The sequence below is a fragment of the Elaeis guineensis genome, chromosome 5 (genome assembly GCF_000442705.2).
Source record: "Elaeis guineensis isolate ETL-2024a chromosome 5, EG11, whole genome shotgun sequence".
Taxonomy (NCBI): Eukaryota; Viridiplantae; Streptophyta; class Magnoliopsida; order Arecales; family Arecaceae; genus Elaeis; species Elaeis guineensis.
Window position 1 is genome coordinate 7,322,308 of NC_025997.2, and position 14,844 is coordinate 7,337,151.

At 36.8% G+C, this 14,844-nt stretch overlaps 1 protein-coding gene and 1 non-coding gene across 2 annotated transcripts; one reads left to right on the plus strand and one right to left on the minus strand.

The window, feature by feature from the left end:
- Positions 1-1,133: 1,133 nt before the first annotated feature.
- On the minus strand, positions 1,134-2,188 carry LOC105044738 (abscisic acid receptor PYL4). Its single transcript, XM_010922729.4, has one exon. It carries the CDS (start codon positions 2,131-2,133, stop codon positions 1,435-1,437), a length of 699 nt encoding a protein of 232 aa, XP_010921031.1. The 5' UTR covers positions 2,134-2,188; the 3' UTR covers positions 1,134-1,434.
- Positions 2,189-7,506: 5,318 nt separating this feature from the next.
- Positions 7,507-10,795, plus strand: LOC105044739 (uncharacterized). Its single transcript, XR_012141350.1, has 3 exons — positions 7,507-7,763; positions 8,516-10,287; positions 10,416-10,795. It is a non-coding gene; the product is annotated as an uncharacterized protein (transcript).
- Positions 10,796-14,844: the final 4,049 nt, after the last annotated feature.

A 14,844-nucleotide genomic window follows, 5' to 3' on the forward strand; every position in this document is an offset into this window, starting at 1 on the left:
GGGGGTTATGAAGAACAAGTTGCACAGCCAGCCAACCACTTATTTTCGGTAGGTAGAGAGATGTACTTGGGGTAAAACATGCGTCTCCATGCACAAAATAGAGAAAGGACAATGTCAGCATTTCCATTCAAACTTATAATATATATATATATATTAGTTTTTCCTGACCTTCAGTTTTGATTACTTGAAAACTTTATTCAGAAGTTCCACCCAAAAAAGAAAAAAAACTTTATTCAGAAGAATACATGGAAACATTCATATATGATCAGGAATATCATTGGGTCACAAGTGGACGGCGAATATATATATATATATATATATATATATATATATATATATATATATATATATATAATTTATTTCTTTATTTATTTATTTGGGAGGAAACAATTATATTAACAAACAACTAACGGACATATTAGCCGATGATCATTAGAAAAATATTTTCCAGCCATTCTTTCTCTATCAAATGCACTGGCAAGGTCGCATGGCATGACATCAGTCATCAGTGATTTGATAATAGATCAAGGATTATGAAGATCTGCATTAAAAAAAGGCCTATTGTTTGGAGTATCCAGGGATGTGCTTTAATTTTATAGCCAATATATGCATCCAGAAAGGAGAAGAAGGTGGTATTAGAGTATTAAACTGATGCATATACATTATATATATAGAACCAGAGAGGCCAACCAAGCAGCCAAACCAAATGAGAAGCCAACTTTAGCACCCTGACAAATTTACTGACAGAGGCTCCTTGGAGGAAAAGGATGGATGCTCTCCAGAACAGCTAGCATGTTGGAGCCAATAAAGAGGACATTCCATGAGATTTGTTCATGGTTCAATGTAACCAGACGACCCTTCAAGTTTTGGCAGTTTCCAGCCAGGATTTTATTTTAATACAGCTCCATGACTCTAATAAGCCACTAACTTCCTGAACCAAAAAAAAAATAGGCCACCAACTTCACACTTTTTAAAAAAGAAATATAACATAACCATGGCAAGAATATCACTCTAATTTTCAAATCTTAGTTAAAAAAAAGATTGTTTTAATGAACACACAATCCATCGCAAATTGCGCCTTGCATCACACATAATCAAAAAGATAGACCTTGCTTTGAAAGACAAGTATGAACAAATTTAAGAGAGAGAAAGTGGGGGCATTATTCACAATAGTTTATAATACTTGTATCCTAAAAAAGAGAAAAAAAATAAAAATAAAAGAAAGAAAAGGGGAAGGAAGACTGGAGGAGGGGGAAAAAACAGAGAGAAATAAAGAGAAGAAAGGAAAGAAGGCTATGAATTTGCGGTACAACGTAGTCGTCGTCTCGTTTCAAGTGGGTGGGCGCGGTGGTCCCCACGCCCGGGACGAGTTCCAGAGGGCGAAAAAAACCAAATGATCCAGCTTGCTAAAAAAAGGAAGCCCCGTTCCGGGACTTAATTACGAGTCTGCCCTCCATCGGCGCCGCCGCGCCGAGCGAGGCTCTCGGCGGTGCGCGCCAGCGACTGAAGGTTGCACTTGACGATTGTGTCCGCGAAGACCCGCGTGTCCTCCCTCGTGTTCCCCACCGGCACGTCGACCACGTACGATTCCACCACCACCGTGCCCCCGCCGACCGCGTGGAGGGTGGTCACTGACCGGTAGTTCGCCAGCCTGTGCTCCCCGCCGACGATCCGGAAGCTGAGCACGTGGCGCTCGTCGTCTAGGATCTCGAGGCGCTCGGTGCTGGTCTCCGCCGGGAGGCCGGAGACCACCTGGACCTCGCGGAGTGTGCCGACGTCGCCGTCGCCGACGAGGACGTGGCAGCTCTTGAGGAAGTGCTTGTAGGTCTGGGGCTTGTCGAAGCGGCGGACCACCGACCACACCGTCGGCACGGGTGCGGCGATGGTCTGGACCACGGCGGAGCAGCACTGTTGTGGCCCCACCGCGTGCTCGTGATGCTGCGCCACCTCCTCCGGCACCACGTGCGCCACCTCCTCCGGCACCGCGTGCGCCGTGCACCTCTCCCCCGCCACCGTCTTGCCGCCGGCAATAGACCCCTGGGTCATGCTGTTCCCGTTGGTGACACCGCCGCCGGCTGTGGTGCTGAGCCTCTGGTGTTGGACGGAGGACTTGGGAGGAGGAGTGCAAGGCATTACTCGGCACCGCAAAGAGAGATGGTTTTGAGTTTGTTAAGGGAGGTTTGTATATATTTTGACATGTTGGAAAAGTATGGGGTTAGATTATATTTATTTTATTGGATAAAAGGTTTAATATTGTTGGTTGTAGTGCAAATTGAGCAATTGGGATTTCTTTTTCTTTTTTTTCGGAGGGGTGTGGTGGGGGGGTGGTTTCGGACGGGTTTCCATGGGGCTTTATGTGGCAAGTGGGGAGGAAGGGGGAGATGGGGTTGGTTGGATTAATTAAAATTGAAGAGATTGATATTGGTGAGTGATAAAATAAAGGGGCAAGTTGTTGGAGATGAGTTTACCCAATTATCCTCTTAGGTTAGACGCCAGCATAAATTACCTTATTACCTTTGACTATTTTTTTTATCTTTTTTGAATTTTTAGTATTTTATTATGTTGAAATTATGGCTATGAATTATGACTCGACATATCTGCAAATTATTTTTTTTGGTATAAGCATTGTCCGTTCTCTGTGTTTTTTTTTTTTTTTGGGTAAACGTCCGTTCTATGTGTTAGACTTACTGCAATAGAAGTTTTGGATATAGATGAACTATTTTAGCATTTGTCTTAAACATGCAGACTTCATGAATAATGCTAGGTTATAAATTTATATGATGCCTCAATACTGGTTACTGAGAAGATAGTTGCTACTATATTTCTCACATACAAATTTAGTTAGTGCTTCAGCTGTTGTCCTACGTGAGTTAAGGCTTGTTCACATAGCAAAGTCTTGTAATGGATAATTAATGTAAATGCCTAAGAAGCTCATCTCTATCCCTTCTTGTTTGGCTAGCCAGCAAGATATATCAAGTAAAGTTTCATACTTCTGGATATCAAGCATTCAAAAATAAAAAATTATAATGCTAATTATTATCTCAATTTGTCTATGATATCCATAATATATCTTTTCTTTATTGAAAAATACAATGTCTATAGATCGAGAATCATAGCTATTGGTGTATATTATCCGACCTCATCATGGTCTGGATACGTGGTAGTAGATTATTATCTAAGGTAAATATTTCATCATATTACATCGATCTATGACCAACTTATCTGTCCAATATTATTTGTTAATCAGCTTAATTTAAAACTACTAGTAAGCAAAACGCTCATCTCGATTTTCTTCTGATCTCCTTCATCTTATTTCGGTGGTCTACCAACCTGATTATCGACACCAAAGGCATGATACCCAGCTTATATAGTTATTGATGTCAACTATCCCACATCGATCTGTTACCGATATGCCACTACGTTTATGAATTGTTATTTGACAACTATCATCCAATTCAACCGTAACTGTCTTTCAGTTGTATTCCAGCTTATTTGTCACGTAGGCAGTCGTTCTATGATCTCTGCATAGCTGGCTATTCTGTTATAATAACCTAACGGTCTAATAGATCTTCAACGATCAAACAGATCTCTAACGGCCTAACAATATTTCCTTAAGATCTAAGCAAGTTTTCTCTATATAAAGAGGAACAATATGCTCTTCAGGAGATAAATCAAATCTAAGTGAAAAGAAACTAAACTCTACTGAATTTCTCAAAAGAAATCAAAGTTCTCTCTATTTTTCTCCATTCAAATTCTTACCTTTTGCTTTCTATTTCTCCATTTCTATTACCTGTTTTCAAGGCCCCAACTGATTTAAGTATCGGAAGATCTTTAATCGAAAGGTACCCCATGATTTTGGGACTTCTTTTACAAGTTTTACTTGTGGTTTACATTGATGCAACTCTTTACTCTCCAACTCGGTTCATTACCGACCTCACTTCGAAAGCCTTGCTGCAGTAATAGCTATACAAAATTGATCAAGTCAATCAGATAGCTATAGTCAATTAAGAAAAATAAGCTAGATGCCTCGGTAGAAAGACTTAATTAAATTTTTAAATAAGATTCAAATATTGCAAAGAAAGAAAGTACTAAGAAAAATTAAATAACTCATATGTAAAGAAACAACATGAAAGAGATTAAAACAGTTTGATTTTTTGGGTGATGGAATAATAATAATTTTTTAGTAAAAAAATAATCATACCCGGCCTCGTTCTCATGTAGATACAAAATTACTTCTGAAACTGTAGTCATAAATTGTATCATAAATTATTTGTATATCATATTATTCCTCTTACTACCGATTTGGTTTAAACCGACTGCAGGAATGTAGGTTCCTTTTTACACCTCAAAAAAGAGCACTTAATATTGCTAAATGATTAATATAAAGAAAATAAAGAGGGAGAGAGTAAATGGATTTGATCGAAAAAATTTTGGTTCAACGTACACATAGATTAAAGAACTAACCATGACAGGAGGGGGAGGAATAACTCGAGCCGCTTTCTTGATGACGAGTGATGTATTTACCATTGAGGAAGATTTTGGACCTCAAAATCCTAAGAGCGAGAAATAATACATTCTATATGATATCGGATTGAGGCAGAAGGATGCTCGACATTGATGGAAGTGTTGTTGTAGTGTTGAAGTTGAGAGAGAGGCTCGATGAGATATTCTTACCATCCTTTTGCCATGAAACATGAAGTTATTTCCGGCTATAACTTTTCCACAACTGGCCAAATATGGTCTTTCCAAGTATTATTTAAAAATTAATTAATCAGATCTTACTCAATCTAATACTTTTTTTTATCATTTGTTTAGTTGGCAGATGACTTAAACATTTATTACAGTACGAACTCCAGGTGCATGTTCACTGTAAAGTTTGACCCTTCTCTCCTCGAATGTCCATTTTAAATATACAATATGCCTTGAGAGGTAGAGTTTTGTTTTGGGTACTCAACGTGCATCATAGAACAGCACGAGCTACACCCAAGGTTGACGAGACTCTCTGGCTGTCCATGCCTCATCCGACTATCTAGCAACGTTTGGCCGGTAGGGATTGTAGCTGATCAAGTATGGATGGGTAATTACCCATATCTGTCCTATACTTTAAACATACAAATTAAGTAAATAAAAAAAAATTTACATATAATATTAAATAAAAATAAGATTTAAAAACATAAAATATAACAAACTAAATTTTCAATAACAATAGAAACATAACAAACAAAATTATTATTCTTTGAAAAATCAATCTCATAAACTAAGAAAAATAATCAACTAAAAAAAATAATAACTAAGTATAGCATATAATCTAAGATATGTTCCATCTTTCTAACAAGGAAAGCAACTAAAACAAAAAATAGAGAGGAAATTTATGAAAAATCATATATATATCTAGGTCGAGCATGGATCAAATTTTATCATTATCCATATCCATCAGAAATCCACGATAGATCAAATAAAACCCTTTCTATTAAGATCAAACAGGATAATGCAGTAAATTGCCACCCTTAGTGGCCACAAGCATACTGTAGATGACCAGGGCCAGATAACCCGTCCATCAACTAGCTAGCCAAAGCCATGCACAAAAAGCTTCAACTTTCCAAGGCCCAGTTCGAAACGTTCTGATTCCTCTATAGTGTCCCATTTGTCGCCAAAAACGACCTGATTATGATGCACCTTTGCAATGCTGGTGAAATGCCAAACCAAAGGCATCGTCTCCAGTTACTGGACCGGGGAAGATTCCGAGCTAGCCACACCCACACGTGATGAAGAGAACATTATTTTGAGATAGAGCTGCACATGGACCACCGACTCAGAATTTTGCTTCTTGTGATTATGATCGAGTTTGACAACTACATGATGACGTGCCTTCTGAGCTGCGGGCTATCACCAAATAGGTAGCCTTTCTCAAAAAATTGGAGATGAGCGCGATCTATGGCAGGCTTTGAATTGTCTGTTTAAAATAAAGTTATTCTTGACTATATTGCAATCACGCTCAAACATAAATATTAGAGGAAAAAAATATTTAGATAGTGTTTGGATATCTAAATTCTAGATAAAATAAGAGCTTATTCTACTTATTCCTTCAAATAGATGAAAAAATGATGGTGGGCCATCCTAATTAGCAATTCCGGTCAACCCTCCTTAATTCCAAACAAACCTGATTTAGTAATTTCATGATGGACTATGGAATTGCTTATTTTAGATTTTTAATAAATACCATCTAGACATAGAAATGACATTGCATTAATTGCATTGGAATAAGGGCTAGAATACTAGATTTCTAGCCAAACAGAAATATGAAATAACAAGAAAGAATAACTATTATTTGAAAATTTATATTTTTATTTCAAAAATAAAATTTGGATATCCAAACACTATCTTAAAGTGCAAGTCAATTGAAACTTTATACCGATCCATCCCATATGTTGCACCAGTTTTCATAAATCACACCAATCGTTTTATACCCTGTACAAATAGGAATTTTTTGTGTGATTGTCCAAGCACCCTTGACATGACTCAATAATTAGAACTCATTAGTGCGACAAATTGCACAGCAATGGGAATCTAGTTTCTATTAGATAATGATGAGTTCACTGTGGATGTCCACGCTCTCTTCTTCTTAAAACAGAAATTTCTATAAGGTAAGGAGGTGACTGAAACTCTTTTACAATTCTAGTTGTAACATATCCTTAATTAACACAGTATTTGTTCGATGGGTGTTAGCTGTGCAACCATGGCTGCATCTGAGCACTTTAGTTTTGAGGGTTTTCTTTGCCGTGTGCACCATTGTTGTCGACAGGAAATATGTAAGTTATTTCCCCAGAACTGGGATCAACCGTTGGAAGGAGAAAGTAATCTTGGGTCGAATTGTCCACAGCTTTATTTTACGAACTAAAACTTGTGTTTTGACCACCTAGATCGAGCCGTTACTATTAAATGGCAAGCCAAATTAGCGAAGATTCTCATTCGATTGTTCCAGCATTTATCTGGTAATCAAGTTCTATATTATCACTTGTATGGTCGATAGCTTTCTTTGTATCGTTTGCAGGATTACAAATCCAAATATGAGACATGATGGATCTTAATCCTCCGTAGTTAAGTAAAAAAAATTGAAAAAGTATCAAAATATTAAGCAATATGATATAACATAATATCAGTTGATTTTTTTAATTATCTTTTTATTTTTAATAGAATCTTGATTAAAAATTTTAAATCAATGTCTCCATACATAGTTGCTAATTTTGGAAATACCATATCATCGCAGACTTTGATATCTTGTCCTGAAATATCTAGGTTTTATTCCTTTCGACTCTTGCAATATTCCATGTTGATCAGGATAAACCAAATATTTGATTCATATAGTTTTGACCATCCATGATAGCTCTGTTTGATGACCTGATGTTGTAAAGCAAACAAGCACAAATACCATCATATCCTCTTAATTAAATAATTAAAAGTCGGGATATCCTGGGATGGAGGGAGATAAATTTGGAATTCCCATTTTGTCTCCGCGGCGCATTTGCCGGTTTCTTCTCGCCCTCTCTCTTTCTCTCTCCCTCGAAGAACCCGACGAAAGGAGAACCGAGGGATTTCACGGGAGTTTTTTTTTGGGGGGCTCAGGGATCCCCATTCGCCCGTTGTCCTTCCCTTGTGTTCTCGTTGCCTTCGAAGCATCAAAAACTTGAGAAATCAAGGAGAAGAAGAGCTAGATTCGGTTGTCTTTGTGTGAAAAATCTCTCTTTCTTCCGCCACTTTTCCATGTGAGTATCCCTTCTATAGCGTTTCAGTCACGCTCGTCTATTTCATTATTGGATGATGCGGGTGCCTTTTTAGATAGGGATTTCATAATCTTTTTATGACGTAGGAGTTTTTTTCATCAAAAGTTTTGATTTTGATCGGTTTTCTGAGGTGAGGGATCTTGTGGATTGGTTTTTTGGATGACATTCATCCTTTGGTTCGGTAATTCTCCTCGGTTTCTGGAGTGAGACTAGCTTTGTTATGCGGAACAAAGCTAATAATTTGGTCTAATGTCCGATTTTTTTTCCCTTAATTTTTTGAATGGTTGGTTGGCCTGGCATTTATTGAGATTATATCCAAACTCTTCACCTATTGCGCGAATGTTCATAGATGGAAGTAATTGAGAAGATCTTAGGATGAGGCTGCTTGTTTTTATACTTCAATCTCATTTATTGGTAAATGTATTAAATTCTTTTGTTAATGGTGATCATTTTCTATGAACAAACGTTTCATTCATTATTCTTGAACTTTGATAAATAAACATGAAATAAAGGTGGAGAAAACTGTTATTATTGGTTATGAAGTGAAATTGCTCCTGTCTTTATCTCTTTATTTAATTATTGTGTGTGGTATTTGACTTTTAATTGTTGATTTAGGTTGATCTTCAGAATGTTTGTTAGAATGATAGAAGTTTGTTTTCTTATGTTTTCTTCATTTTCTCTTTTCTCATTTTTTTGGCTGGAAGAGTTAATCTTGATGTTCTACCTCTTGCCAGGATAATATTAAAGAAGAAATTGCAAGAAAAGGATATGGCATTTGGGGTGAAGGAAATCATCTTATATATCAGAAGATCTAATTATAGATTGTTTTGCAATCATCTGTTCATTATCAGTTTTTTCATTGTTATACTATACAGATTTTTTCCTTCTCTATTTGCTCTTCTTGTCACTTCCTCTCCCATCACTATCTGCACTGCCCTTCTTCTTGGAATCATTCTCACTTGTGGTGATAAAAAAAAAACTGAAATCGATGAGGATAGGAAGACTCAGAGATTTTCTCATCAGGCTGGGGCTTTTGCCAATGTGGAAAGTAGAAGAGGGGTTAAAAAAATGATGGTCAGGGAGGCAGCTTCTCATGATGAAGGGCTACTGGTAATAGCAAGGCAAGGGCACAAAATGATAGACATGGCTCATTTGATACTTGTTTGGCTGCAAACTCTTCGATCAAGCAAAACACGAAAAGGGCTTATGGTGAGAAGAAGGCGAGTGAAGAAAGCAAAATTCATGATTGTGGTTTTACCAAGGAGAAAGAAGTTTCTGTAGGACTAGCTAAAGGTGTATTGAAAACAAGAGAGGATATCGGTAGCCTAACCACCTCGGACCAAAAGAATTCTAAGGGTCTTAAGGTGGAAAGTGATAAGCCTATGTTAAACACTCATCGTCATTCTACATTGCGCGAAGCTTGGGATCATCTTAACCGCCATGATGCTTCTTCAAGTTCTGAATCCGATCAGGCAGAGTGTTCATCACCGGATGCTGCTTCTATGCCCGACATCATGCCATGCAGATGAGCTTCACCCACTTTTAGACTCTGAACCTCTTCAACCCACTCTCATATCCAAAGAAAACTCAGATGTTGCTTCCATACAGTCCTCAGATGTTGGTAGTGTCGAGGAAGAAGCTGAAAACCAGGAGGATGAAGATGATGAAGAAGTGCAGGATGAGAAAGATGCAAAGACCAAATCTTTGGTATCTTGGACGGCAGATGATCAGAAGAATCTTGTGGAACTTGGAAAATCTGAAATGGAAAGGAATCAGAGGTTGGAGAGCTTAATTGCAAGACGAAGAACAAGAAAGTTTCTAGAGAAAAATTTAATATACTTGGATAATAACGACTCACCGCCAAGTATAGAAGATCTATCACGCTTTCAAATAGAGATTCCATCTGTTTTTCCACAAAGACAAAACCCTTTTGATCTTCCCTATGATTCAGATGAAATCCCTCTTTCAGCTCCTCCTAGGCTAGTACCGAGACAAAACCCTTTTGATCTTCCTCTTAACCAAGTATATGAAAGTAATAGCCCGTCAATAGAGAACTTGAGCCATCAAGAGGCTGTCACAAATCCACAAAGGGATATATTATTAAGAAGGCATGACAGCTTCCATTCAGGAGCATCATTTCCTGGGGATCTTAGAGAAGAGAGGCATGCCTCTAGGCTGAAGCCCTATTTTGTTGCAGAGAAGAAGGATGAAGAGGAGACAGATTTCAATGTCCCAAGACGATCAATTGAAGGGCATGATTCAACAATAAGCTCTCCAAAATCTTATACAGTTCAAGAACCTCTTACCAACCATGACAGTAGTCCTCCTAAGCGAGGTAGTCAATCCTCTGAGGGTGTTGATGAGGTGGATGTCAAACAAGTACAAAGCAAGGAAGCAAAAGAAGCTGTTGATGGTCATATTACATATCCCGTCTATGATTCCAGTTCATCAGCAACTGACAAAACCAACTGATTTTTAGCACTTGCTGAAGTTTCCTTTAACACATGTAAGGACCAGGCTTAGTTATGTTGAGCAAACAATAGCTGCAAACTCCATTTATTATCAAACCTTTCTATTATGCAGGTTAAAAAGGTTTCAGTTCTAATTATTCTTCAATATCCCATATGCTAACAGATATCTCAGAAGTGGTTCCCCTCCAAGGACAGCTGAGGGGAATGTTATTGGGGAGGGAAAGCGCAAGAGGATGTGGCATCTGCTGAAGTTTGTGTTGCATTGAGTTTAGCTTCCATAGAGCAAAATAAATCAGGACCAGTGGAGGATTCTGAGATCAGGGAGCATGACTCTAGGTCATCCAGTTCTTCCTGTATCACTCTTTACTAGAGGCAGCTACATTAAATTCATATCTTGTTAGATGTTCATCCGAAGATTTATTGACAGAATGTACCTATGGTTGATTCAGATTAATTTCTTTTGTAAATTCAAATTTTGATACTTCAGTTTTGTAATTAACAAGTCTTCCTTCCTTCATTGTGATAACGAACTTTATGAAACAATTTAGAAAAGATGATAACAGACATTTTCACTAATTTAGGCCTTAGACAAAAGTACATATCTATCACACTTAAAGATATCACAAATCCTGAATTCAAATCAAAGAAAAAAAAGGGAAGGGATAAATAAGAATCAGAGGGAAGTGGCTTTGATTGTTTTGGTTGTTGGTTTTGATTGTCATTCTTGGAACATGCAAACTACTATCAGAATAAGAGAAACCAAAATGATAAGCAGTTCGGTATTTTTAAGATTTTTGTATTTGTCTTTATTTAGTCTCTTAATCAAACAAGCGCCACTTTATGATTTGGTGAAATAATGAACTTGTTGCAATGGCATTTATACATTGTCCATCAGATACATATTGCTAGTTTCATTCTCCACTTTGTAAGATGCTTGGACTCAAAAGATATGCTACTTAGCATGCGAGAAATGGATAAAAGTTAAAGCAAGCTTTCTAACTGCAAGGCAAGGAATTGCCAGAATGACATTAGTAAACCTTAATTATCTGAATTTATCGAGAGTATAGGAAGGCAAATGTGGACAGTGACTATGCATTTGAGTTGAACTAGAAGAAGAGTATGTCTCCTGCAGGTTTAGTATGGAAGTCAACAAATTTCACCTGCACATGTTGACTTCACAAGCTAGCATAGACTGTTCATGATATCTAAAAGGAAGTAGGTTGTTATTTACCTTGAAGTGGTTGTCCCCTAGCCATATGCTGTCTTGTTTTGTTGTTTTCAAAGTTTGCCATTTCATCAATCATGAATAAACACCTAATTGAGCATTCAGGAATAGTAGATAATTATCAAATTGCTTGAGAAATTTATCTTCCATAAAGAAATTATGGGTTACTTTGTTGTCCATCTGTGGTTTCCTACATCACATCAAATACTGATTAATAAAAGAAATGCTATCATGTGCATAATATTACAAATATCAAGCAACCTCTCTTCCCAACCAAGAAAGTTTTCGAGTTTTAAAGCTTTTTACTCAAACACATCTCCCAAGCATGAATTAGTTTAATTTTAAATAATATCTAGTCTAAGGATTGGTCATGTTAGTCGTTACTCATTGATATGATTTTTAGTAATTCAGTACATAATGATACTAGGGTTAGCATAGTCGTTATTCTGGATAATATAAATGGTTTCAAAATTCAAACATATATCTAGGATCCATCCTAGAACTTCTTCTCTTAAACAAAGCACAAAAGCTTAGTGAAAACATTTGCAATACATGTTCTAACCCCAATGGTTTTTAAAGGAAGAAGCTTCAGTTTTTCTTCTCTCTGAGTTTCTCCAATACCTCTCAAGGCATCTTCTATGGCGGCAATACCTCTCAAGGCATCTTCTATGGTGGCATTTCATCCTCTTCAGTGGCCGACCACTGGGCATGTCTTCCCTCCCCTATCCTCTCTCCTCTCTCCTTAGACTCTTTTCTTCCCTCCCTTTCTCTCTTCCTTCTCTTTCCTCCCTTCAACTCTCTTCTTATCTTCCCCTCTCCTCTCTTCCTTCCCCGTTTCTCTGACTTTCCTCCCGCCAACTCTCTTCTTATCTTCCCCTCTCCGCCCGATTCCTAGTGCCACCGATGAGGCCCCGAGCCCTTCCTTTTTCTTTCTCTTTCTCTTTCTTCTTCCTCTTTCTTTTTCCTCCCTCATTCTTCCTCCTCTTCTCCTCTAGCCTCCCATAGTGGTCCCTTGTCCTCCGATGATGGCCGACCGGCCCCCGCTTCCTCCACTCCTCTCTCTCCCCTCTCCCCTCTCCCCTATCCTGAAACCTCTCTTCTACTTTCTAGCCCCTCTTGCTCCCTATCTTCCTCTCTCTCTCTCTCTCTCTCTCTCCTCTCTCTCGGATCCTCTTCCTTCTTTCTCCTTCTCTCCTCCTCTTTTTTTTTTTCCCTTCAAACCTTTGTGAGACTTCCTACAGGTTCCCAAGGATGGCAATTGGGTTGGGTTGACCTCGGATCAGAAAATCATCAATCCAAATTCGATATATTCACTAAACAGATCAAAAATTTAAATCTGAATCCGATCTATTTATTAAATAGATAGTCTGACCTAATCTGCTAAGCATGTTTATTAAACAGGTAAAATTAGGTTAAATAGGTTAAACGAATTAAATAAGTGAGGTCGAATGAGTCAGAAACAGATTAAATAGATCTTAAACGGATTAAACAGGTTATCTGACTCAAGTCGATCTAAATATTAAACGGATTAAACGGATCATATATCTAAAATTCAAATTCGATATAAATATTAAATGGATTAAATAGATCGACTTATTTATGATCCAAATCCGTTAAGTTTAAACTCAAATCTATTTATGATGGGTCGAACATGGATCAAATTGGCAGATCGGATTATATTTTGCTGGTCCTAAGAGTTCCTTCTCTTTCTTTTTCCCTCTTTTCCTTTTTTTTTCCTCTCTCTTTTTAAAGACTATCCCTCCATTTCTACCAGAAAAAAAAAACACCTTCTACCCCTCTTTCTCCCATCTCTTTATTTGTGGAAGTAGCCCCCTCCAACCTCCTTTCATTCTACCAACGGTGGCAAGATAGAGGTTTTTGAATTTTTAAAATTTAAATTTCAAATTTTGAAAGATATTTTGTTGATTGTACAGAGGGAGCTTTGAATTTGAAAATTTTTTTTTTCTTTAGTTGTTGCTGTATTCGATCTACGGTTCAACCTTCGTCACAAATTTCACCTGCTTTCCTCTTATTTGTATCTTGATTGTACCTTTCTTTTCATGTACCCCTTTTTGTACTCACATTGGTGACTTTTGTGCTTATGTACAGTAATCTCCGTTGTTTGTCAAAAAAATACGTGCTCCAAATCTTAGGTATCGATAATTTGGAGAGATTTTAGGTAGGGATGCAAAATTAATCCGATCCGATGGGTATACACTCTACTCGAACCCGATCAAATCCGAAAAATATGATTTGACTGGGTTTGGATTTGGGTCCGGATAAAACCCGAAAACTATAGTACGGATATGGGTAGTGCTATTTTCTACCCGAACCCGACCCGAACTATGGGTATGGATAATACCCGAACCCATATCCGAATATATATATATATATATATAATATACATATATAATATATATATACATATACATATATATATATATACATATCATATATATATACATATCCGAATATATATATACATATACATATATATATATATATAATATATATATATATATATACATATACATATATATATATAATATAATATAATATAATATACATATATATATACATATATACATACATATACATATATATAATAATAAATATATAATATATATATATACATACATATATATATATACATATATATATATATATATATATATATATATATATATATATATACATACATACATATATATATATAATATAATAATAATATACATATATACATACATATATATATATACACACACATATACACACACATATATATGATCTCTCTCTCTCTCTCTCTATATATATATATATATATGTAATTATATATATGTATGTATGTATATGTATGCATGCATATATGCATGCATGTATGTATGTGTGTGTTAGAAGTGTGTATGTGCGTATGTATGTATGTATATATATATAATTGGTAATTCTATTTTTGATTGATAATATGCATAAAATTATTTTACTTTTTTTTTTTGGTATAGAATGGACGGATATGGGTTGGGTATGGGGCGGGTATGGATTGGGTATGGGAAAATGGGTTACCACGAGTATCTCCGAATCCGTTGGGTATGGGGATGGATATCTTTTTCTTATCTGATTGGGTATCGGGTAGGATTTGGGTATAGGGTATTAAGTTCGGGTTTGGAGATGGGTAGTATACTATCCGATCCAAATTCAATCCATTGCTGTTCCTAATTTTAGGTTGGAAAGAAGTGGGGACTCAGGAGGATAAAGTAGAAAAACAGGAACAGCCCCCTTGTCAAGGCGAAATTGATGCACCTGCCTCAATACCAGACCTTTTTTTTTATTTTTTTATTTTTTTTATGGAATTTTCTTTTTTTGATGGAAC